Source organism: Triticum urartu, chromosome 5A (genome assembly GCF_056163025.1).
Source record: "Triticum urartu cultivar PI428250 chromosome 5A, HENAU_Tu73, whole genome shotgun sequence".
Taxonomy (NCBI): domain Eukaryota; kingdom Viridiplantae; phylum Streptophyta; class Magnoliopsida; order Poales; family Poaceae; genus Triticum; species Triticum urartu.
The window spans coordinates 54,370,301-54,396,587 of record NC_141877.1 but is presented as its reverse complement, the minus strand read 5'-3'; the positions used below and the strand labels follow the sequence as shown (position 1 = coordinate 54,396,587).

Below are 26,287 nucleotides of genomic sequence, written 5' to 3'. Positions count from 1 at the left end.
ATGGTAAGAGTGAAGTATGTTGGCGGAGTCACCCTCAAGAACTCTCTAGTTCTTCTTCTTCGGGATCCACACCATCTTGATGGGAATCCTCGGTGTTGTAGTTGTACTTGATGAAGTGGAACTTGAAGTAGTCTTGGGAATCCACTTGACCAAGGCCTTAGGAGCTTCTTCAAATGCATCAATTTCCTCTTGAAGCTTGTCCTTGCCTTTTTGCTTGTGGTCTTGTGGTGGAAGATCATCTTGAGCTTGTGTCCCTTTGAAAGAAGTAGGATCATACTTCTCTTGTTGAGGAACAAACTTCGTCTTGGGGTATTGATCTTCTTCCCACTCAACTCCATTGGCATTGAACTTTCGTTCAAAACCAACACCTTGGTTCTTCCGGTGCCTTCCTTGCTTGCGTACAATTTCCTCAAATTGCTTACTTCCGGCAAGGCTCTTATAAACACCTTTCTCTACAATTCCCTTCAATAAGCTATTTTCTTGCTCAAGTGTAACTTGGCTAAGAGAATCATTAGTGGAATCAAGAGAACTATTACAAGCAACAATATTGGATTTAGCATGATTATTGTTACTACTAGAGGAAGAATCTTTCTTGTTCTTGTTACTAGACTTGACTTGAGGCATGTAAGTGGATAAGAGTAAACGCTTGGCAATGTAAGAAGAACTTTTCTTACGAAGATCATCATTGATTGCTTTTAAGAACTCATGCTCTTGCTCAAGGTTGAGCTTTTCAAAGCGTAATTTCTCATGAGTCCTTAAAAGTTCTCGATGATCTCCTAAGATAGTTTCATGAGCTAACTTAAGAGTGTTTAGTTCTTTAGTTAGAGACTCAATCTTCTCCTTATCATTGTCATTCGTTTTATCTTGATTAGCATGATTAATTGACGTTTCATCATAGTATTCATCACTAGAGTTGTCAATAAGTAAATCATCATCACCTAACAAGTCATCTTCATCACTATTGAAATCAACATACTCGGGGTGTGATACCTTTGGGCCTTTAGCCATGAAGCATGTTCCAACTCCTTCATTTGGTGAGTCAAATATGTCGTAGGAGTTGGTTGTCACGAGTGCTAGACCGGCAACACCTTCATCTTGAGTATATTCGGAGTCGGAGTGATAGCTTCTCTCGAAGTGGTTGTCGGAGTCGGAGCCGGATACCCATTCACCAACATGAGCTTGATGTCTTCGTTTTGTGTAGCTCCTTGATGACTTTTCCTTTCTTTCCGAATCCTTGCTTCTCCGTGAGGGTCTTCGTTCATAACGATCATCTCTACTCCTTCTTTCTCTAGATGGTGATTCTTCTCTTCTACTTCTTCTCTTGGGAGAATCTTCTCTCCTCTTGTAGGGGGCCGTACACTCATTGGAATAGTGTCCGGGCCTTCCACAATTGTAGCAGTTTCGCTCTCCACTAGAAGATCTTTTGTCATTGTAGGACCTTGACTTGGAACTTCTCTCTTTGCTTCTACTCTTGTAGAACTTATTGAAGTTCTTCACCATTAAGCTCAATTCTTCATTGAAGGTTTGTTTCTCACTCGATGATGTGGGCGCTTCACATGAGGCTTTGTAAGCACCACTTGATTTGTTGTGAAGTTCCTCTTTATCCTTGAGTGACATCTCATGAGCAACAATTCTTCCGATGACTTCTGTTGGCTTGAGATCTTTGTAATTGGGCATCATTTGGATCAATGTGCACACGGTATCATATTTTCCATCCAAGGCTCTTAGGATCTTCTTGATGATGAATCTATCGGTCATCTCTTCACTCCCTAAGCCGGCAATCTCATTTGTGATAAGAGCAAGCCTAGAGTACATTTCAGCGACACCTTCACCATCCTTCATTTTGAACTTGTCAAGTTGACTTTGAAGCACATCCAATTTGGATTCCTTGACGGAGTCGGTACCTTCGTGCATATCAATCAAAGTATCCCAAATTTCCTTTGCATTCTCAAGACGGCTGATTTTGTTGAATTCTTCGGGGCACAATCCGTTGAAGAGGATATCACAAGCTTGAGCGTTGTATTGCAGCATTTTCAACTCTTCCGTGGTAGCTTCACGGTTCGGTTCTTTCCCATCAAAGAATTAACCTTGCAAGCCAATACACACAATAGCCCAAACGGCGGGGTTATGTCCAAGAATATGCATTTTCATCTTATACTTCCAACTAGCAAAATTAGTACCATCAAAGTAAGGACCTCTACGGTGATAATTTCCCTCGCTAGACGCCATACTCTCCTAGGTTGTGAAACCAAGGCTATGACCACCAAAAGCTATGGAAATCAAAGCAAATGGAGACCAAAGCTCTGATACCACTTGTAGGATCGAAAGTATGTCTAGAGGGGGGTGATTAGACTACTTGACCAAATAAAAATCTAACCTTTTCCCAATTTTAGTTCTTGGCAGATTTTAGCTATCTTAGCACAAGTCAAGCAATCTACACACAATTCAAGCAAGCATACAAAAGAGTATATGAGCAGCGGAAAGTAAAGCATGCAACTTGCAAGAATGTAAAGGAAAGGGTTTGGAGGATTCAAACGCAATTGGAGACACGGATGTTTTTGTCGTGGTTCCGATAGCTGGTGCTATCGTACATCCACGTTGATGGAGACTTCAACCCACGGAGGGTAACGGTTGCGCGAGTCCACGGAGGGCTCCACCCACGAAGGGTCCACGAAGAAGCAACCTTGTCTATTCCATCACAGCCGTCGCCCACGAAGGACTTGCCTCACTAGCGGTAGATCTTCACGAAGTAGGCGATCTCCTTGCCCTTACAAACTCCTTGGTTCAACTCCACAATCTTGTCGGAGGCTCCCAAGTGACACCTAGCCAATCTAGGAGACACCACTCTCCAAGAAGTAACAAATGGTGTGTTGATGATGAACTCCTTGCTCTTGTGCTTCAAATGATAGTCTCCCCAACACTCAACTCTCTCTCACAGGATTTGGATTTGGTGGAAAGAAGATTTGAGTGGAAAGCAACTTGGGGAAGGCTAGAGATCAAGATTCATATGGTTGGAATGGAATATCTTGACCTCAACACAAGTGTAGGTGGTTCTCTCTCAGAAAATGTGTATTGGAAGTGTAGGTATGTTCTGATGGCTCTCTCCACGAATGAAGAGTGGGTGGAGGGGTATATATAGCCTCCACACAAAATCTAACCGTTACACACGATTAGCCAAACTCGGTGGGATCGAATAGTTAAACTCGGTCGGACCGATTCAGCAAACCTAGTGACCGTTAGGATTTTCGGTGGGACTGAGATGCAACTCGGTAGGACCGATATGGTTAGGGTTAGATCATAACGAAATCTCGGTGTGACCGATTACACAAACTCGGTGGGACCGATTTTGGTAATAAGCTAACCAGAGAGTTGGTCAGGTAAACTCGGTGGGACCGATTCTCTCATCTCGGTGAGACCGAAATGTTACAAAAGGGAAACAGAGAGTTTACATTGCAATCTCGGTGGGACCGATCGCTCATCTCGGTTGCACCGAAACGTTACGAAGGGAAACAGAGAGATTACAATCCCATCTCGGTGAGACCGAGATCCCTATCGGTGAGACCGATTTGCCTAGGGTTTGTGGCAGTGGCTATGACATTTGAAACTCGGTGGCGCCGGATAGAAACAATCGGTGGGGCCGAGTTTGACTTTTGGTTTAGGTCATATGTGGATGTGGGAAGGTAGTTGAGGGTTTTGGAGCATATCACTAAGCACTTTGAGCAAGCAAGCCATTAAGCAACACCTCATCCCTCCTTGATAGTATTGGCTTTTCCTATAGACTCAATGTGATCTTGGATCACTAAAATATAAAATGTAGAGTCTTGAGCTTCAAGCTTGAGCCAAACTTTTTGTCCTTAGAATTTTGAGGGATCCACTTTCCTCATTCATGCCATGCCATTCATTGAGCTTTTCCTGAAATATTAATCTTGGAATAATGTTAGCTCAATGAGCTATATGTTGTTAGGAATTACCAAAACCACCCAGGGATAGTTGCACTTTCACGGTGTCTGAATACTATCGTCCTGTATATGAATCTTTACCTCTCGACCATTTCAAGTCTCCTCGTCATGTCCTTAATCTCATCCGGGACTCCGAACAACATTCGGTCACCAAATCACATAACTCACATAATACAAAATTGTCATCGAACGTTAAGCATGTGGATCATACGGGTTCGAGAACTATGTAGACATGACCGAGACACCTCTCCGATCAATAACCAACGGCGGAACCTGGATGCTCATATTGGTTCCCACATATTCTACGAAGATCTTTATCGGTCATACCGTAATGACAACATACGTTATTCCCTTTGTCATCGGTATGTTACTTGCCCGAGATTTGATCGTCGGTATCTTCATACCTAGTTCAATCTCGTTACCGGCAAGTCTCTTTACCCGTTCCGTAATACATCATCCCTCAACTAACTCATTAGTCACATTGCTTGCAAGGCTTAATGTGTATTACCGAGAGGGCCCAGAGATACCTCTCCAATACTCAGAGTGACAAATCCTAATCTCGATCTATGCCAACCCAATAAACACCTTCGGAGATACCTGTAGAGCATCTTTATAATCACCCAGTTACGTTGTGACGTTTGATAGCACACAAGGTATTCCTCTGGTATCCGGGAGTTGCATAATCTCATAGTCAAAGGAATATATATATATATGACATGAAGAAAGTTATAGCAATAAAACTGAATGATCAACATGCTAAGCGAACAGATGGGTCATGTCCATCACATCATTCTCCTAATGATGTGATCCCGTTCATCAAATGACAACACATGTCTATGGTTAAAAACTTAACCATATTTGATTAACGAGCTAGTCTAGTACAGGCTTACTAGGGACATAGTGTTCTGTCTATGTATTCACACATGTATCAAGTTTCCGGTTAATACAATTCTATCATGAATAACAAACATTTATCATGATATAAGGAAATATAAATAACAACTTTATTATTGCCTTTAGGGCATATTTCCTTCATCGCTTACGCGTCCTTTCTTTTGAACAACGAACTTTTTATTAATCGCCAAACTGTGGCAAAGTGATCGCCGATCGTCGGGACTTTGTGACGCTGATCGCGCGTTTTTTGGGTAGCGGGAATGGACAAATCTGAATTTACGACGCCTTGGGGGCGGCACCTGGGGGCGTGGCTGGGACCTAGATCGCCCCCGGGGCCTAAAAATCATCGGACGAGCGTCCGAAATAGCGCCGGCCTATGCGCTGGGGGGCGAACGAGTGGAGTTGCTCTATAGCCATCTTTATCTCTCTACATATACTATGAGTAGTGATTCATCTACGAGCGAGGTGCGCGTGCGACTTATACTTGGGACGCCGGGCGAAAGACGAGACGAGAGCAATCTTACATGTATAACTATTATGTGTCATAAATAAATGCCTCAGCATTTTCTTATAGTCTACCGAAGTGGCAACACACCAAATAGTCTTAGATCGTCAATACTATTACACATACAAAGCCATACAAATCCCAAGGTATGTCTAGATGGAGTAAAAGAGAAAAAACTTTAAAGCAAACAAAACAACGAATGACGCCGCCGTTGCACAACCATATACTCCGTCTTATATAAGCCGTCGCCCATATTTCGCGTCTCTGCCGAAGGCCACCAGAGAATAGACCTCCCGGCGCCGGCCTTTCGGACTTAACCCAACCACTACTAGTCTCTAGCAGCTGCGAGAGGAATGGGAGACCGGAAGTAGGGGGCAGCTGCTAAGATTTGGGCGAGGCGACTGTCTGGAACGCGAGGAAGGCGGCGGCTGCTATGTTTCTTCTAACCTTCGAACTCAGCTTGACGATGTTAAGTAGGAGTTGGACGTTTAAAGACGCATGCGTTTTGGTGCTCTCGCTCCCAAAGGCAAGACGCCGTGAGCCGGTTCAGGGAGCTCACCCCCTTCGGTTGTGCAGAGGGTAAGGTCGTCTTCCTCCTCCAATCGATCAATTATTTGCCAATCGTGGAGAAAGGCAGAGGAAGCAAGCCTCGACATCAACTCTTTCAATAGATTAGGACAACTGTTACTAAGAATATTGTCGAAGTCATCAGTTGCCATGACTGCCTCCAGTGTCGTTGAAGAGGAATTGAGGAGGAACCAGAAGCATGCCTCCTTGAGCCCGGGGCAGCCATGTTGCTCAGCTAGCACCAGCGTGGTCACCACCGTGCTGACATTAATGTGCTTGCACAGCCTGTCCTCACAGAGCAGCTTGAGCCTCTCCATGCCATACCTGTCAGCGGCTTCCAGGAGATGCTGGGCCATAGCTGCCTCATCCTCCTCTTCTTCTGTCACGGGTGGCAGTTCCTCGGTGTACACGAATTGCAGCAGATTCCTGAATACCTCGGGCCTCATCCCGTGGATACGTATGCCGGCGGCGCTGCTCTCTTTCATCACGCCAAAGAGTTCTGCTTTGAACACCGGCGACCGCGCCGCAAGCACGCAGCGGTGCGCGGCGAAAGTCTCCCCGCCGACTAGGAACCTCACGTCTGCGCCCTGCTCGCTCTGCAAAAGCTCACGACGCCAATCAGGCGGTGGCACGACGGGTCGTAGAGGACGAGGGCAAGGGGTGGCACCGCCCGCAAAGAACTCCATGACTGTGATGTTGCACCTGACCGAGAAACAGTCGAGGAGTTTCAGCTCCTCCCTCGCGATGAATTTGTCGTAGCCCCGGTAAGCGCCGACGAGACGAAAATTGCACACGTCGCTACTAGCTTTAGCGTAGCGCGGCAGCAGCTCCCCGGTGGAGTCGAGCATGTCGAACCCGATATCTGCCTTCACGGCGAGGTAGGCAGCATCAAGAACAGCATGGATGGACACGAAACCGCCGCTCTCGCGACTTTCTCCGTTGGGGTAGAAGTCGATGTGCCAGCTAGTGCGGCCTCCACCGCGGAAGGATTCCGATCGGAGGGCTTTGCCGATGGGGAAGCTGTTCATCATCGATGAGTATCCTTGGATCTTGAGCACGTGGTGCACGCTCGTAATGCTGGCCTGGAGGATGGAGTCTGAGACCACGACGCCGGTGGGAGCTCTCACGTCGAGTCCGATGGTCATCGCCGGCAGCGGCAATATTAAAAGATGCGGGCGGGCGGGCCGGTGATCGACCTTAATCAGGTTTTGCGTACCTACGTAGGTCTAGGGTGTACCTGCTTTTGATCGGCTCATATCAACTCTCGATCGGTTGACTCGTGTTGGGTCCGCAAACCTTGTGGAGATGACCCACACGCAGATGGTATACGAGACGGGATGTATGTATGTATCCTTGTTTTTTTTTGAGCCGTATGTATCCTTGTTGAGACACAGTTGCAAAAAAAAAAAAGGTATGCACATCCTTGCGACGGGCAACCACCTAGGAGTGAATTTGTATCCAATAGTACCAAAAAAAGGAGTGAATTTGTATGTCTCCTGCTACAATTACACGTGCGAATATGAATCAGATACGTAGACATTAGGGTATGGTCATCCTACCGTCTCGAGAACGTCTGCAATAATAAACCACATTAGGGTTTCCAATAATAAACCGTAGACGTCCACGGTCACCGGCTGCAGGCGATGGCCGCCGGACACGCAGCGTTGTCACATCAGCACCCCGTCGGCGTTCACCAGTCCATCCCAAACACCACCCTCCGCGCTAGCAGGACCACCGTGCAGCACGTGCTCAAGATTCAAGGATATTCATGGATGAGTAAGAGCTTCGACACCGGCAAGGGGCTCCGCTCCAAATCCTTCTATGTAGGAGGCACAACTGGCTGGCACATCGCCTTCTACCCCAACGGCAATCGCGTGGAGACCGACGACTCCGTCTCCGTCTTCGCCATTCTTGACGACGCCGTCGCCGGCCGCGCCGTCGAGGCCGAGATCGGGTTCGACGTCCTGGACCCAACCACCGGGGAGCCGATGCCGCGCTACCGTAGACCTGGCGGCGGGGTCATACGCCGGTTTGCACGCATTGGTGCCTTCTGCGGATGTGAAAATTTCATCCGGCTTGAAGAGCTCCAAGAATTCCTCCTCAAGGACGACTGTTTCTGGGTCAGGTGCAACGTCACGGTGGTCGAGTTCCTTAGAGAGACTGCACCGCCTCCGCGGCCCGTCGTGGCCGCCATACCACCACCCGACTGGGCCCAACACTTCGGTGACCTCCTGCGGAGCAAGCAGGGCGCAGACGTGATGCTCGACGTCGGCGGGGACACTTTTGCGGCGCACCGGTGCGTGCTCGCGGCGGGGTCGCCGGTATTCAAGGCCGAGCTTTATGGCACGTTAGAAGAGTGCAATGCATATGTACGGATCGACGACATGAGAGCTGAGGTGTTCAGGAATCTGCTGCACTTTGCGTACACCGACGAGCTTCCGCCGGAGACAATAGAGGATGGTGCTGCGATGGCTCGGGATCTCTTGAAGGCCGCTGACAGGTACGACATGGAGAGGCTCAAGCTGGTCTGCGAGGACAGATTGTGGAGTCACATCGATGCAAGCACGGCGGCGACCACGCTGCTGCTGGCTGAGCAACATCGCTGTCACCGTCTCAGGGAGGCATGCTTCGAGTTTCTCCTCACGTCCTCGACCACACTAAATGCAGTCATGGCAACCGACGGCTTTGGCCATCTGTGTAAAAGCAACCCCGGTCTATTGAAGGATATATTGTCCAAGCTCGCAACCCACCGAGATCGCCGGCGAAGAATTCGACAATGGGAGGAAGACGACAACCACGGGTTCATCCTCAGGACAACCGAAGGGGATAAACTACCTGAACCGACTCACCACATGCATCTTGGTGGCTCTAGGAGCATTGAAACACACACGTCTTCAAGCGAGACACCTGATCGTCGAACCCCTTTTCATCCCGACCTGACTCGTGATATTGCTACCTTCATTTCTTGGTCGTCTAAAAATTGATCAAACATAATTGTGTCTGCGTGCATCATGTATATCCTTTTTATATTTTGCTAAAAAATGATGAAAAATTAAGTAATGAAAACATTACCTTCTCACCTTCCACCATGCATATTAAAAGAGGTAAGAGCTGGGAGAGGATTTGTTGCACACAGGTGCTGGGTGTTGGGAATTAGCACCCAAATACACTTGTGATGAAGTGAATACTAAAACGGAAACAAAGTAATAGCAGCACCACCTCATCTACTAACTCAAGGAGCGTTGCTTAGCATGGAAGGAAACATATGCAATAAAATATATACATAGGAAACTAGTAACTCGGCACACAAGACGCTTCCCAGACACTAGCTGGTGGTAGGAGTAATTTTTTGGATAGCATCAAGCATCAACACAAAGACACCGGATTTACATGGAAACCCCCTCAATTTGAGAGGAAAAACCACGAACCGAAGGCACCCAAATCCTCTTTCACTATTATTAAATATGGGATACAACAAATTCTTCTCTAAATAGCAGTAGAAGATCTCATACATCAAGATTTCTGAATCTTGGATGGACACAATAAGATTTCGGACTCAAGAGCTAGGATTTGAAGCAATCTCACCAAAGATGGTGGAAGCACAGCTTGAAGGAGACAAGGTGGTGGATCTGGACCATCACAACCTCGGGGAGGAGCTCCCTTTGCTTCTTCCTTCAATCTTTCTCTTCTTCCGTTTCTCTCTTGGTTTCTCTTTTTTTTTCAATGAAGGCCAAACTGATTTTCGTCACCCTTGATGGTGGCTGCTGAATGGAGAGTAAATCATCTTCATCCTCTCACGTGCAAAGTCCAAAATGACCCCCCTAATGGGTAGTGGGCTTCTGCACCTCTTTGGGCTGCTAAAAGGCTTCAAATGGGCTGCCTAGAAGGAAGGTAGGCGATGTGACAATGCTCACGGGTGGACATGAACAGGGTGTGGCACCAATATGCATGAGGTTGGTGCTGATGCATGGGAGAGGAAGACATTGAGGGCAGCGGTAGCACCAGAGGAGCCCCCGCGGTGATCTGACATCCGGTATTAGAGCAAAGGAGAAGCTGGTCGAGGTGGAGGACAACAATGGCCGCTACTGTCCGGCCATAACACCGACCTTCACCCCCGAGCTACTCTCATAATGCTCCGAGGTATGGCCCCTTGTGTGTGTTGGCTGTGTGCATCCTAGCTATGCAGAGGCCAGGTAGGTGTTCTTTGAGTTTGTATCCTTTTGATGCTCCTTTTTGAGCTAATAAAAGCCACCCTTTATCGAAAAAAATCTTGTAAGAAAGCCGAGAATTTCATGATACCAATTCTAAATAAAATCATGATACTAAATTCCATGAAATTTCATGACACTACTTCTTGGACTACTCATTTCCGAATATTTTAGACACACATGCTCGTCCTGAGCGTTTTGAGCAGTCATAGACCGAAAGTGGGCTACAAACATCGTGGAAACATATTCTGGACCGAATTTGGAGAGTTTTAGGCTAGTTGGATGCAAATTTTTATTGCCTTGTTTTCTTATTTGAAATTAAACTAAGGGATGTCTAAAATGGCCGAACAAAGATGCCAACAACCTCAAGTTTATGATGTAGAAGAGTTGTGATAGGGACATGGTTGAACTTAATAAAAGGTGGTAAACAACACATATTATGATGATTCGGCGGGAGGCGGTGACTAGGAACATAACTCAAAACCCTACAGGAATTGGACGCTAAGACCAACAACTCAACATGTGAATGCAAATGTAAACTCAACGATGCAACCAGGGGCGGGCCTACTTCAATTCATGGGTATTCAATTGATTGAATACCCATTATTTTTGCAAATAAACTAGGTATATATAGTGTATATATGGGTATGTATAAAGAAAAAATGAAACTTTTTTTGAGAAAAAATGAAACTGACAGAATTAAACGCGGCTGCTGAGCATTCAGTCCAAAACCAGACGCTAGCCCACCTGGTCAATGTTGTGTGTCCACTATATTATGCTATATGTTATTTATATATTATCTAGTTTGTATAAATTGATGCTTCCGTTATACACGCCTAAAAAGGACGCTAGGCTTTGAAAAAATTACCTTTGAAATTTTGAATACACTCTTCAAATTCTAGGACCGCCCCTGGATACAACCAGTGGCGGAGCTACAGGGTGTCCAGGGTGTGCCGCGGCCCACCCTGGGATTTTGGAGCAACCATACCTATGGGTCTTTAACTGGGCCAGAGAAAAAAGATGGCCCAATAACACTTACCTGTTGACTCGGGGATCAACGCAGCCACAGCCCGCAACCGCGCCCTCGTTCCACATCGAGCCAGGGGACAGCCGCCTCGTCCTGACGCCCTCCCAGAGCCGTGCCTTACGACGGCTCGCCGTCCTCGCCGGTCGCCGATTAGCCCGCCGGAGCCCAGCCCCCGATGAGGATCCTCTCCTTCCCGCCTCCCTGCGAGCTGCGTGTGTCCCTGTCCTGCGCGGCTGCGCCCCTGCCCCCGGCCTTCTGACTCCCCTGCAAGTGTAAGTGCAGGTCTTGCTCCCCCCCTGTTTGTGTTGTTCGACGAGGGGATGAATTAAAATTGCCCTCTGTTATCAGGAGTGTGAGGAACTTGGTGGTCTTCTTGGCTGAGCAGTCAAGGCAATTGAAGCACCTCCAGTGGCTGGGCTTCCAGAACTCGGTATGACACTTGCACTTAAAGTTTATTTCTTAGATCGGTGTTATTCAGGTTCTGTTTTCATATATTTTTAACAGTGCAATGTATTCCCTTGTGGGCTTACCAGCTTACCAATTTTGATTCCCAAATTTCTGACTTAGGTTTTTTTTGGCCGTGCTATGCTATCCTTTAGATGAACCGAACAGATGCATAATTTTGCACATCATTTCTACCTCAAATAAATTCTCAAGGTATGTACTATGATCCATATAGTATGTACTATGTAGGTTTCTTTATGCAAAACTTAGAATTAATTGAGAATTTTAGTGTGTAAGACCATATTTATATATTTCTATATGATATTGGTAATTATTTAGAATGTTCACATGTTATACTTATCAAAAAAAAATAGGGGGTGGACCACCCTGTTCTCAAACGCTAGCTCCGCCACTGGATGCAACACATTGAAAATAAATTTGGCAATGTCTTAGAGTATTCTACATGTGATGATCTAACCATACAGGGGTGGGCAAACCGAGTAAATAGCAAAAAACTACTACTTTATAGAATAGGGTTTCAAAAACCTATCGGTTTTTAATTTTTCTCAGATAACTACCAAATGGGTGGTCGACTATTTCAAAAACCCAAATCGTCGAGTATTAATCAGTTGATCACAATTATGATAGGTTGGGCCCACACCTAAACAAACGGTTGGTTTGACCGTCAACTTACATGTGAGGCCCACATGTAAGTTTCCTCTTCCTCTTCTCTTTCTTCTTCCTCTCTGTCTCTTCTCTTCCCTCCTCTGTGCCCGACCTCTCCCCTCCAGAGCCGGCAACCCTCCCCCCTGCCCCCAAGCCGGCGATGGCACTCCCTCTCCTCCCCAGCGAGGCATGGCGTGGCGGTGGCCGGGGGGCAGGCGAGGCACGGCGTGGCGGCGGCCACGAGTGAGGCAAGGCGTGGCGATGGCCGCGAGGCAAGCGAGGCACGGCGTGGCGGCAACCGCGGGCGAGGCACGGCGCGTCTCGCCGGCCGGAGGAGGCAGCGCTACCCTGCCGAGCGGGATCGAGCTCCTGGCTGCCTGGGGGACCCGATTGCTTTTTCAGAAAACTCACAAGGACCTGATTGCTTTTTCAGAAAACTTGTAGGAACCCATTGCTTTTTACAAAACTTACATGAGGGACCCACATGTAAGTTAATGGTCAAAGTAAACGGTCAAACAAACGGTTATCTTACACGTGGGCCCCAATTGTCATAATTGTGATCAACTGATAGACTCGGCGATTTGGGTTTTTTGAAAAAGCCGACCACCCATTTGGTAGTTATCTGAGAAAAATTAAAAACCGATAGTTTTTTGAAAGCCTAGCCTGTAAAGTAGTAGTTTTTTGCTATTTACTCGGGCAAACCATATCAAACATATCGTTTCCTAGACCCACATGTACTTTCACCAAGGTAAGCACTCATAGGAGATATGATGATGGACACTCTAACATTAGGATCTTGCCGTAGCTAGAATAATTACCCTGTTTGGTAGTAGTAACATATCAGATGTATCACACTTGGAGGGCTTGGGTTCGAGCTATTATTGTCGCACCCCGCACCTCGGTGCGGCACACCTTCTAAACTTGATTGAATAACACTAAAAACATATTTTGTAAAGCAGGGACACGATCTCTGACCTCGCCATACCACCATGCCAAGGGCTGACTTACGATAGTATATGCATACCAACGCTATTTGACATTATCTTGACGATTAAATTCAAGTTAATTCAAAATTTTGAATGCTATAAAATTTTCATTTGGTGTCAAGGAAATTGCGACCGAAAAACCCTGGCCAACATTGCCTATGTACAATAATATTGACGGTGGAAATATGCCTTTTTGCCTAATAATTATTGATTATTTGCATTATTTGTCCAATTATTTTCATTTGTGAAGTTCTGGTGGTTTATAACACATATCTTGTTTTTCTTCTTTACTAGTGTTTTTCCATTGAAGAATTTCTGCAGTTTGTAATGCTGCTGGGATCAGTAAGGATTGAGCGTATGGCCTTCGAGCAATAAAAGATTACGTTGTTATAGCTTCCAACGGTCGCCGATACACTACAGCATGAAAATATATTCTTCTCCACAGTGGCGGCGGTCATCAATTAAAACGATACTCCTATATTCTTGTCGACGGTGCCGGCTGGCCCTCGTCAACAAAAGATATCGACAATAATCTTCTCAACGCTGCCGGCGCACACATTGATATTTCCGCCGACCCGCACGCCTATCTACAAATTCAGTCATCCCCCACATCTCTGCGGATCTGAGATCTCGCCGTGCCTCATCCCCGAGCCCTCTCTTCCCAGCTTCACCGGCGCGGCTCACTGCGGGTCGCTCCATTTGAAGGTAAACGAGACTACACTAGTTCCTGTTTTTTCCTTTGAATGTGAAGCAGATCGGTTAAAAGACGCAGTCATCTTCCACTCTTGCCAATCTTGCTGCCTCTGCCCAATCCCAGAATGGCGAAGCGTCGGAAAGTCACGTCCGCCATTGTAGCTGAAGAAGAGAGAAGGACGCACGTGATCAACATAGATGGGTACTCAAGAACCAAGGAGCTGCTCAAGGCCGGCGACTGTACCACATCCATCCCTTTCATGGTGGGAGATCATAACTGGGTCGTCAAGTATTACCCGAACGGCAACGACAAACATGGTCACATATCTGTTTATCTGGTCCTTGATTCGGCAGGCGGCGACGGTGTGAAGGCGAAAGTCACCTTCAGCATCCTTGACAAGGGTGGAGAACCAGTGCCCGCATACATCAAAGTCGCCCCGGAACATGTGTTCCCATACAGTGGTTCAGATTGGGGTTTCGGTGATTTTATCAAGCATGAGGATCTGGAGGGATCGGTGCATCTAGGAGGCGATAGTTTTAGAATCAAGTGCGACGTGGCCGTGAAGAAGATCCGTAGCGATGAGACACATGCAAATCAGTTTGTTGTGGTTCCTCCAAGCAACTTGCATCGGCATCTCGGTGAGCTCCTGAAAAGCAAGGATGGAGCAGACGTGGCCTTTCGAGTTGGTGGCGAGATATTCTCGGCCCATAGGTCGGTGCTCGCCGCTCGTTCGCCAGTCTTCAAGGCGGAGCTCTTTGGTACCATGAGGGAGAGATCTGGTGATCCTATTGAAATTGATGATATAGAAGCAGGTGTGTTCAAGTCCTTGCTCCATTTCATCTACACGGACTCACTCCCTGAGACAACTCGTGAAGGAACCAATGAAGGCGTAACGCAAGAAGATATAGCAACAGCTGGCCATCTACTTGTAGCGGCAGATAGGTACGACATTGTGAGGCTCAAGCTGATATGTGAGGAGATATTGTGCAATCACATTGACTCCAGCATGGTTGCAACTAGTTTGGTTTTGGCTGAGCAGCATAATTACCATGGACTCAAGGAGGCTTGCTTTGAGTTCCTTGCTTCTCCGCCCAATTTGGAAGCGATGATCGTAAGTGATGGTTACCAACATCTAAAAAGCAGTTGCCCATCTCTTCTGCGAGAGCTGATTGCTAGACTCTTGCCTGTTGAGCTGACAGCAGCCAAGGATATTATCAGGGACATTTAGTACTTACGTGTATGGGTACTAATGATCATATCATCAAGTAAGCCTAGAATCTGTTTTGCTGGTTCCCGTGTATGCCTGTATGGTTGCGTAATAATGTGTAAGAATAAAAATGCTATTTTGTTTGAAATGTTCATATTGTGAAAAGTATATGTGTATGGTCGATAAAATGCTCAAAATGTGATGTTGAAACTTTACAAACATGGTCTCTGTTTTGATCTGTGATGCCGGAAAATTATGCATGATGAGAAGGATGCCATAATGTGATTTAAACACTCTTATATTTCTTTACGGTGGTAGTACAATAAATCAGAGCCCAGTTTAGTAAAATGGAAAAGACTGCATGCTGAGAAATAGCTAAATTGAGAGGGTTACTTTACAAATTTAAAGCATGAATCTTACTGCACATGGACGGCCCTGATAGTTTGGGGGTATCTAGTTTGGTGTGGTTATGCATTTCGTTTCACTCATGTCTAGCAGCGTGCATGTTCCTACGGCAAGAGAATGTGGAGAAGATAAATAGTGATGCAAAGTCGAGGAGAGGACGTTGCTGAGTTCGATGTCACGCACATGCTGTGGGACTTGAGAAGAAGGGAAACAATTCTCGTCACATCATCGGTCCTGTGACTCGATCAATCATTTCTCCTACATCGCCTCTTTCTCTTTCTCCTCCTTTTCGGTACTGTTGAACATGCATATTAACACCCTCCATCACACACGGTTGAGCCAAAATGTGTGTGATATGCCGATCATACATGAAGGCCCACGCCGACCCGTTTGTGAAGTGCTAGACTGAAATGGTGCTTGTCTGATGTGTAGCACATGGAACAATGTTGCCCTAGAACGTTCATTTGCATTGTGAGACCCCACATCACAAACGATCCTTTTTATGCCCACTTGCGATGTGTGGCACATTACACACGATTTGTAATTAATGACTGTGTCTGATGTGCTTGCACATTATATAAGTCAGGTGATCTCTGCAATCCTAACCATCTAACTCTTTGACACCCTCTCCCTCTCCCTCCCCTCTAAATGATATGGCACAATGTGCATGGGTGGAGCCGACGCCCTTATTCTCTTCCCAAGGTATTTACATGGGAGAAGGTCGAGTGATGGAGCAGCTCTCTCGGGAGGCAAGGAGGAGGTTGTCGCACCACGCGAGGACCCGAGACGAGAGGAGAGGGGAAGGAGGGTAGGTGATGCGACAATATGCTGGGGTGGACATGAGGAGGTGGCACCGAAATGTGTGCGGTTGGTATTGATGCAGGGAGAGCCCCCTTCCGCCGAGAGCAATTCCGTGGTCCATGCAATGATCTCACATCCAGTGTCAGAACGAAGGAGAAGCTGGGCGAGATGGAGGACAACAATTTTTATTTTGTTTTAAAAAAATGGATTTTATTTTTCATCCGGACTCATTTGAGCTCGAGCTAAGAATAGCTATGTCCCCAGATAGTGCGCCTTGATTGTTCATGTGGCCTCAAATTTGTATCTGTTGCATAGTGTACAAAATATGTTCGAAAATTGGTTGGGCTTATTTCTCATGTCCCGGTTGGGGTGACAGCTCTGTGTTGGCCTGTTGGGTTCTTTGACTAACCAAAATAAATGTTTTCCCTTTTGACAAAAAAAATTGTTCCTTTTTTTTGTGAGTTAAGATTTCTTCTCTCCTGTAGGTTATACTGTCTGCACTAGCAGTAGCAGGTGCCGGGCACAAGGACCTTGCATCAGCTTGAGACAATTTGGCAATATTTCAGCGCAAAGCTCTTTTTACCGGAGCCGGTAACTAGGCCATCTAGTACCACATTCGTATGTCTCTGTATTCAGCAACTCCCTTCTTGTATAGCAATTTTAAGAAGTCACATCAACTGCCATGCGAGTCCCATGAAATTTTCTCCCAGAATGAATTACTACCTTTTGTGAGAGAAGTACACGCAACATGCATGCTTGGGTCCCCAATTTTTTGACCTCTCTCCCCACCCAAAACCATTCATTTTATTTCGCTTTGAAAATTTAGACGATTTATATCTTTTTAACCAAAACTCCATTTTTTTCAAATTTTATATATATTTGAAATTCTGGCAACTAGACCTTTAAAACAAGAGCAATATTGGATGGGTTTTGAACTTGTTTAAATTGTACTGTTTCGTAAATTTATTTGAAATAAATGAGATAAAATATCACATTATTTTCATTGGTATTAATATATCACTATTTTGCTAAATTTCAACATGTCACTTTTCTGAAATATTTCGTAATATTGAAGACCTTTAAAACAAATGTGGGAGCAACCAAATAGTCGAATTGCCGATGAAATAGCAGGCAGTAACTTTTGCTTTTTTTTTGCCAGAAACTTATGGGAGCTTTATTGACGAAGTAGCATGTAATTACAATCAGCCCTTAGGCTGTTAACTAGGAAAGGAGGGCAATCCTCAAGCCAGCACTCCCAAGCCTTCTTGGCACCCATATCGGCCAAAGTATTCACCTCTCTGGATACATGCCTAATCGAAAAAGAAATAAAAGACGATGACTTCTCCCGAATTTCATCTAAGATAACAAAGGCCCAAGAAGAAGAGATCAATCGGGGCAGGGTAAATGTAAACTTTTGGAATGCTTTGCTTATCTGATACAGAGTACATCAGGGGATACATATAGTGCTGGCTAGACCAACTATCGCTAGGACGTGGAGCAGATCGTGCAACGATCGTGGGCAGAGGGAGTCTGCTGACTAACACCCCCCCCCCCCCCCCCCGCAGTGTCAGCGGCGGGCTCGACGACGTTGAGACTGGCACAAATGGCGAAGAAGGGTGCGGACGGCAGGCCTTTGGTGAAGATGTCTGCAAACTGGGCGCTAGTAGGGACGTGCAGAACGCGAACGTTGCCAAGCGCCACCTTCTCGCGAACGAAATGGATGTCAATCTCGATTTGCTTGGTCTGGCGATGCTGAACGAGATTGCATGACATGTAGACAGCCGAGGCCTTCCCACATGATCTGCGAGTTATTGATTTCGGGCTACGACGAGGAGGAGGTGTCTGAGATCGTTGAGGAGGTTCTCCCTTCGGACGATCCGGCCAGGGCAGGACTACATTCGGGGGAGAACACAGAGATGGTCCGGCGGGCCGTTCATCGGAGGACGGCGGCGTCGGCAATTAGGCCATGGAAGGGCCCCATCCCCATGGTATGTATGCCTAAACTCACCCCGTTCGATTTGGTTGGGCCAGAATCTTGGACTTTGGTCGTTGGGAGGAAGAAACGTGTCCGGGCGGCGGCCGCCGGGCACCGGTAGCGCCGGCGGAACCCACGCCGAAAATCCCGAGGATCGGGATCGGAACCGCCAGGGCTCTTTGTTTGAAATGTCTCCTGGGCGTGGACGGGCCAACGACGGCAGTTGGGCCGGCTTTGCCTGGGTATTTGGCCCAATGCAACCCGCCGAAGTGTGGGCCGGAGTCTATATGGCCCTGACTGATCCGGTCGAGCCTGTTTTGGCTTTGATCGATCATCTATCGATCGAGGCCCACAAACTACCGAAGCACGCTTTAACTCTCGGGATCGGTCGCCATGTTTGGTTATGCCACCCTGAAGATCTTTCTTTCATTCCTGTAAACATGACGGTTTAATAAAAAGCTTTGTGAGTTTGCCTAAAAAAATCGATCGATCGAGGCACCAGCCGATCATAGTGATCGTTCTTGTGCCGAGACTGCTGCTAGGGTTCGGCGGAGTGTTGCGCCGGGATTCCCTACATGCAGTGGTAGAGCTTGCCTATAACGCCCTCGATGCGGCTATATCTCCCACGTGTCGAAGCACGACTTAGAGGCATAACCGCATTGAAAGCAATGTCGCAAGTGAGGTAATCTTCGCAAACAACCCATGTAATACATAAGGGAAAAGAGATACATAGTTGGCTTACAATCGCCACTTCACACAATTACATGAATAAAGCATTACATCATCCAAATACAATCAAGGTCCGACTACGAAACCAAAATAAAAGAAGAACCCCAAAAGCGACACGGTCCCCGATCGACCCCAACTGGGCTCCACTACTGATCAACTAGAACGAAACAACACAAAGCGACAAGATCTTCATCGAGCTCCTCCTTGAGCTTGGTTGCGTCATCTGCACGAACTCATCGGCACCTGCAAGCTGGTTTTGGAAGTATCTGTGAGCCACAGGGACTCAGCAATCTCGCACCCTCGCGATCAAGACTATTTAAGCTTATGGGTAAGGTAAAAGGTATGAGGTGGAGCTGCAGCAAGCGACTAGCATATATGGTGGCTAACATACGTAAATGAGAGCGAGAAGAGAAGGTAAAGCACGGTCGATAAGAGAATGATCAAGAAGTGATCCTAGAACAACCTACGTCAAGCATAACTCCAACACCGTGTTCACTTCCCGGACTCTGCCGGAAAGAGACCATCACGGTAACACACGTTGTTGATTCATTTTAATTAAGTTAAGGTTCAAGTTATCTACAACCGGACATTAACAAATTCCCATCTGCCCATAACCGCGGGCACGGCTTTCGAAAGTTCAAATCCCTGCAGGGGTGTCCCAACTTAGCCCATCACAAGCTCTCACGGTCAACGAAGGAATAGACCTCCTCCCGAGACATTCCGATCAAACTCGGTATCCCAGTATAACAAGACATTTTGACAGGGTAAAACTAAACCAGCAACACCGCCCGAATGTGCCGACAAATCCCGATAGGAGCTGCACATATCTCTTTCTCAGGGCACACCGGATCGTCCAAACTTCTGGTAGGCCAGCCCAGAGTTGCCCCTGGTGGCCATCGGCGGCTGACAAGTTGGGCCAACACTTAGAGGAGCACTGGCCCAGGGGGGTAAAATAATGATGACCCTCAGGAGCGCGACTCCCAAGGGAAAAGAAAAGGCTAGGTGGCAAATGGTAAAACCAATGTTGGGCATTGCTGGAAGAGCTTTACTTAAGGCGAACTGTCAAGGGGTTCCCATAATAGCCCAACCGCGTAAGGAACGCAAAATCTGGGAACATAACACCGATATGACGGAAACTAGGGCGGCAAGAGTGGAACAAAACACCAGGCATAAGGCCGAGCCTTCCACCCTTTACCAAGTATATAGATGCATTAATTAAATAAGAGATATTGTGATATCCCAACAAGTAAAACATGTTCCAACAAGGAACAACATCTCCATGTTCCAACAAGGAACAAACTTCAACCTTCACCTGCAACTAACAACGCTATAAGAGGGGCTGAGCAAAGCGGTAACATAGCCAAACAACGGTTTGCTAGGACAAGGTGGGTTAGAGGCTTGGTTCAACAATATAGGAGGCATGATAAGCAAGTGGTAGGTATCGCAGCATAGGCATGGAAAAAGAGCGAGCATCTAGCGAGCAAAGATAGAAGTGATTTCGAGGGTATGATCATCTTGCCTGAGATCCCGCAAGGAAGAAGAACGAGTCCATGAAGAAGACAAACAGACGCAGACGAACGGTTCCTCACAAACGCGACGTTATCGGAACCAACCCGAAGAAGCAACACCGGAAAAGAGCAAACAACCAGTAAACAACCACCACATAGACATGGCATGATGCGCAAACAAGAATGATGCATGTCCGGTTTAAAGAGGGCATGGCATGGCAAAGTGCAACAAACAACACTACAAGTTAAGTGGAGCTCAATATGCAACGAGTTGCATATTGACGGAACACCACATGAATTATTTAGTTCTCTCTCGTTTAGGTACTCAACAATATTAAATGTTGTTAGCATGGCAAGAGAGTGAAGCAAAGTAAAACTACCTATCTAGTCAAGTTTAAATGAGGCCGGAAGCAACGAACAACAAATCCAGAAAATCCTCATATGAATATATTAGGTTTGGTACTGTTCTGCCCTAAACATTATTTTAGAGTTGTTAAACATGCAAGATGAGTACACCATGTTAACCTAGGCAAAATTCTATCCCATTTACATATAAAGTTTATTAAAATCTGAGTTACGGTTATTTAGTTATGAATTAAATCATTTTTAGCATGGCATAGGAGCAAATTTAATCAAACATCATTTTAAACATTTTAAACATGGATGAAAAAGACATATTATGAAACTAGAAGAAAAACTAAGCATATTTCATATTAAGTTTGTTTTAATCCGATGCACGGTTTGTGAGCTATTATATGCATGAACATGAGGGTCTTTTCTGCAAAACCACCGTCTCAGAAATAATAGCTAAATTCGTAGCAGCAGGAAAAAAAATAGGACGGGCTGCATTGGGTTGAACTGAGCTGCTCACCACGGCACTTGGGCCGGCTCGGTGATGGACTAGGACGGGAGAAGGCGCAGCTGGGCCGGCAGGCGCGCGGCCCACGACGAGCAGCGAGGGGAGAAGGCGGCCCAGGCAAAGCGGCAGAGGTGGGGGTTCTTCGCGCGGGCGAGCTGGGCCTGGCGCTCTCGTGGCCCACGCGCGGTCGGCGACGAAGTCAACGGACACAGCTAGCGGGACTTGGAGTTGCGCGTGTTCCAGGAAGTCAAGGGGCGGCGGCGCTGGTGCTTCCGGCGACAAAAACGACGGGACGACCACCGGATGCGAGGCGAGGTCGTCGGGGACCGATTCCCGGCAGTGGGCGGCGGATCTGGACGAAGAGGAGCTGGGCCTTGGCGTGCGGGCGACGCTGGAATGGAGCAGAGCTTGGGGCGGCTTGGAGCTCCCGGCGACGATGGTGAGCGTGTGAAGGCGGCCGGGCCGTGGATGAAGGCCAACTCCACAGCCGCGGGTCCAAGGAGGCACGGCTCCGGCGGGCAGGGGCCGGAGACGAGGCAGGACGGGCGGCTTCCATGGCCTCCTGTTCGAACATGCAGAGCACGAGAGAGGGATGAGACAAGGTAAGAAGCAGGGAAAGAAGGAGGTAGCGCGAGGGGATTTGGCTCGGGCGTCGGTGGTCTGCTCCAGCGAGCTGGCCGATGCTCGGGCGGCTACAGGAGAGGAGCGGCGGGCAGAGGAGCTCGGGCGGCTACAGGAGAGGAGTGGCGAGCAGAGGAGCTCGGGCTCCTGCAGGACTTGGGCGGCAATGGTGGTTGGACAGGAGGGGAAAACGAGGAGAAAGGTAGAGGCTAGATTTGGATCCCGATGGGGAGAGTGGCGGCGGCGTGGGGATGGATGGGACATCTCCTAGGTTTTAGGGTTTGGTCTCAAATTAGACAAGGGGTGGACTATAAATATACATCATGGATTAGATTAGGGGCTATCTCGACCCTACGATCGTAATCGGACAATCGCGAATAAAATAGCTAGGAAGTCCAATAAGAAAACGGTGACATTTTGTAGACGTTTGGGGATGATGCGGACACAACGGTGGCGACACCCCGGGTTGGGTCCGGGACAACTTTCGGACGCGCGCGAGGGGGGTCGCAGGCTGACGAGAGAGGTTAGGTTGGACCTGGCGGTAGGTAGTGGGCTGTGTAGACGGTCTCGAGCTGAGAGAAGAGAAGAGAGGGAGGCCCGGCGACTGTTTCCGGAGACCGAAAACGTCCGACGTTAGACCGGCTACTATTGCCGCTATATTTTAACGGTTGGGCTATCAAACGGACTCCGAATGCGATGAAACTTGGCAGGCGGTCTACTGACAATAAAACAACACCGCACATCAACTTTCATCCGAGAACATTTTCTGGCCACTTATAAAATAATATTTCAGACGTGCCGCGGGTGCGTGCAAGTGTGTCTGGGCTCAGAACGGACAGCGGAGAGAACGGGGGAACCCGGACGAATGCAAGTTTTGAAAACATGATGATGCAATGCACATGATGACATGATAAGATGCAACACGCAAGCAAAAGACATGACAACGACAGCGAAAAACTGACGGACACCTGGCACATCGGTCTCGGGGCGTTACATTGCTGACTCCCGGCGGCGAGCATGGCTGGCCGGGGAGATGGCTCCCAGCCGCCTCTGCGGCTCCAGGTGCAGCAGCCGTGGTAGCTGTCGGTTGCACCATACGGCGACGACGACGCGGGGCTGCTGATGCCGGGCAGGTCCAAGCTGCGGGTCGCTCTGGCCCCGTTGGCGGGCGCGGTGCTTACAGCGGCACGGGACACAGCGAGTATGGAGCTGCCTCCGGAAGCGGCAGCCGCGGCGACTATGGCGCGGGCCGCTATGGTTTCAACGGCGGACGCGGTGGCTATATTGTTGGCCGCGGCAATGACAGTGGCTATCATGGCTATCGGGCCAGATGGAATCAGTGGAATGACGGGGCAGGAAGAGGTTTTGGCGGCAACCAGTGGCAGCGAAACTTCAACCCTCCCCCCAACGAGTTCATAGAGGGTGCCATAGGGCCTCATACGCGTGGTGGTCGGGGAGGAGATGACCGATACCCTCATACGCGTCGCCCATATGTCCCCAAGGTTTATCCTAAGCAGCCGACGATCAAACCGGCGACGACTGACGGTGGGGCGGCGATGGAGGCCGCGTCCACTGCTTCTACTTCCACGCGCTCCTCTACCTGAGGCTGTGGTGGCGGCGGTTAAGGCATTGGCGGCGGTGTCTGTTCCGGCCACGACACCTACCGATGACAGAGATGGGATGAGTGATAAAGGGAGCGACAAAGCTGATAATGTGCGGGCTAATAAGGTCGTCCGTAAGAAACAAAAGATGACCTGTTATCGTTGTGCTGTGCCAGGTCACTTTGTGATTGACTGCACGATGGTGTTATGTGACATTTGTCTAAAGCCTGGACACTCATGTGACGATTGTCCGCTGCTTTTGGTACCTAAGCCTGTGGTGACCATTTGCGGTGTCTGCAACAATAAGATTATGTTCTTTGAGACTCCACGCACGATCTCGGTGACCCCTGCTTTGGAAAGCTCAAAGTTTGGTCTGGTCAAGGTTACTCAGGGTACTTTGACAGAGGAACAGGTGTGTCAGCAGTTCAGACGGCTAGTTTCTGAGTCTTTTCACTGGTCACCTGTCAGGTTGGAGGATCAGGTTTATAGAGTGGAGTTCCCTAGGAAGGACGATCTTAATCACCCGCTGAAGTGTGGGCTCAGTAAGGTGCCTGGGAGTAAGTGTATTCTTGAGTTTGACGAATGCAAAAAACCTGAGCCTCTCGCCACGGGCAATTCCGTGGGTCGCGCAATTATCCCACATCCGATATTGGAGCAAATATTTCCACGAATAAATTGGAAATATTTTTTAAAATCGATAAAATAGCACAAAACAGACATATATTTTAAACGTCTCTTCAATCATAAGAAATATGTGATTTTTTTTGCATGGAAACATTACCCAAATCAATAGATTAAAAATAGTTAGTTGATCATTTATGTAGATTCTGATTTTCTAATTTTGTTCTGTATGAAAATGTTGCATCCCATCATATCTTTTCAATTGTATATTATCTTCAACATTTGGATAAACCCTTTGCAAGTTACAATCAAAGCAATGCAGCAGTATGAACATACAAAATGGAGGTGCTCATAAGGGTGAGTGTATATGCGACTTCGTCAATCTCAAAATGATGTGCCAGCTCAGTCTCTCGAAAATGCCCATAGGGATAGAGTATGCGTTTGTGCGTTCATATGGATAAGTATATGTGCGTATGTACAAGCGTCTGCTTTTGTACTTTGTTACAAAAAACTACGCACGTACGAAACAGAAGTACACGCATAAAGCATGCTCAATGACACACGCAATGTGTGTGTGTGTGTTTTCTTGCTTTAATTCATTGTGATGCTCTGATAAATAATACTTTCTTCGTCCCGAAATACTTGCAAAGAAATAACAAGAAGTAAAATGTTATGGAAGTTAAAAACAATTTAAAGTTGAGATCTTCATGTGATATTTATCATTAACAGGGCAGTAATTTTGACTATACTTGGAATTTTCTAGGAAGTAAAAAAAACAACTTCTCCAACCACGAGAAGCCAATTAAACATCTATTTTCGAATGTCAATTCGGTCGTGTTGTGTAGACTACTGTTCATAGAGTTTTAAATAGTGGGCTATGTCACGGCTAATGTATTAACGTGCCAAATTGCGCTGTAGCGCGCTAAATGGAGCATGCCCCTCCAAACGTTATAGCGTGGACATAGCGTCCTATTTAAAACAAAGATCGGTCGTGTGCCCTCAAATTTGTATATATCCATTGCATGGTGTACACAATTGAAGCGGAAAATTGTGCGGATCTCCGGCCGTCCATTGTGTTTTAAAGATTGGTGTAGCACTGTGTAGTATAAAAAATAAAGCATTCTGTTCTCGGGAATACATAACTATACAACATTTAAATAGGATACGCAGGTCTCATCAAAGTCAGTTTTTGGTCAGATGACACGGCGTCTTGCATATATGTGTTATCCATTCCCTCTTTCTTTCTCTCTCAAACTAATGCATACATTTATTTCACATTTGCTAATTTAAAATCATTCATATCTCTTAAACCAAACTTCCGATTTCAAAACTTTTTATATATTTGAAGTCATGTCGCAAAGATCTTTAAAATAAGACCGATTTTGGATACATTTTAAATAAGTTAAAATTCATGAAACACATTTCACATATTTCACCCGATTAAAACCTTATGAATAAAATGATTTCAATCAGTTTCACAAATCCACATTTCAGTTTTGTGTTGTTTTTCACATTCAAAACTTACATTTCACTTCTCACCGGCTTGTTTCAGATAAATCACATCTATTTCAATTGCACATTTGGAAATGACCATTTCACAAGTTGACATTTCAGTTCATATAATCGGTTTCACAAGTTGACACTCTTGAAATAAACTGTTGGACATTTCGAAATAATCGGTTTCACGAATTAACATTTTAGTTTCGTATTGTTTTCACTTTCAGAACATGAAATTCACTTTCCACGGGCTTACAAAAAGCACATGCATTTCAATTGCACATGTTTGAAATAACATGTTTCACTCTTCTGAAATAAACGGTTACACATTGGAAGTAATCAGTTTCACAAGTTAACTTTTCGGTTTCATATTATTTTTCACTTTCAGAAAATACATTTCACTTTCCACTGACTTGTTTCATAAAAAACACATATATTTCCATTGCACATTTTTTAAAAAGATGATTTTCACTTTTTTGAAATAAATTGTTACACATTTAAAAAAAATGTTAT

The 26,287-nt window shown here is 46.7% G+C and overlaps 4 protein-coding genes across 5 annotated transcripts; 2 read left to right on the top strand and 2 right to left on the bottom strand.

The window, feature by feature from the left end:
* Positions 1 to 5,846: 5,846 nt before the first annotated feature.
* On the bottom strand, positions 5,847 to 7,070 carry LOC125556257 (BTB/POZ and MATH domain-containing protein 1-like). Its single transcript, XM_087522608.1, has one exon. It carries the CDS (start codon positions 7,068 to 7,070, stop codon positions 5,847 to 5,849), a length of 1,224 nt encoding a protein of 407 aa, XP_087378734.1.
* A 498-nt stretch (positions 7,071 to 7,568) lies between these two features.
* On the top strand, positions 7,569 to 8,909 carry LOC125555867 (BTB/POZ and MATH domain-containing protein 2-like). The gene has a single exon (XM_048718683.2). It carries the CDS (start codon positions 7,569 to 7,571, stop codon positions 8,907 to 8,909), a length of 1,341 nt encoding a protein of 446 aa, XP_048574640.2.
* Positions 8,910 to 11,210: 2,301 nt separating this feature from the next.
* Positions 11,211 to 15,305, top strand: LOC125507820 (BTB/POZ and MATH domain-containing protein 3). 2 transcript variants are annotated; one of them, XM_048672333.2, is made up of 5 exons: positions 11,211 to 11,432; positions 11,509 to 11,590; positions 11,760 to 11,817; positions 13,551 to 13,961; positions 14,074 to 15,305. In XM_048672333.2, the coding sequence occupies exon 5, from the start codon at positions 14,075 to 14,077 to the stop codon at positions 15,176 to 15,178; it is 1,104 nt and encodes a 367-aa protein (XP_048528290.1). In that variant the 5' UTR covers positions 11,211 to 11,432; positions 11,509 to 11,590; positions 11,760 to 11,817; positions 13,551 to 13,961; position 14,074; the 3' UTR covers positions 15,179 to 15,305. The 2 variants fall into 2 exon arrangements, with proteins under 2 accessions (XP_048528290.1, XP_048528289.1); XM_048672332.2 differs by having other exon boundaries at positions 11,728 to 11,817.
* A 3,721-nt stretch (positions 15,306 to 19,026) lies between these two features.
* LOC147967987 (uncharacterized) lies at positions 19,027 to 22,321 on the bottom strand. Its single transcript, XM_087525471.1, has 2 exons — positions 20,587 to 22,321; positions 19,027 to 19,317 (listed from the first exon to the last, which is right to left on the bottom strand). Exon 1 carries the CDS (start codon positions 22,317 to 22,319, stop codon positions 21,327 to 21,329), a length of 993 nt encoding a protein of 330 aa, XP_087381597.1. The 5' UTR covers positions 22,320 to 22,321; the 3' UTR covers positions 19,027 to 19,317; positions 20,587 to 21,326.
* Positions 22,322 to 26,287: the final 3,966 nt, after the last annotated feature.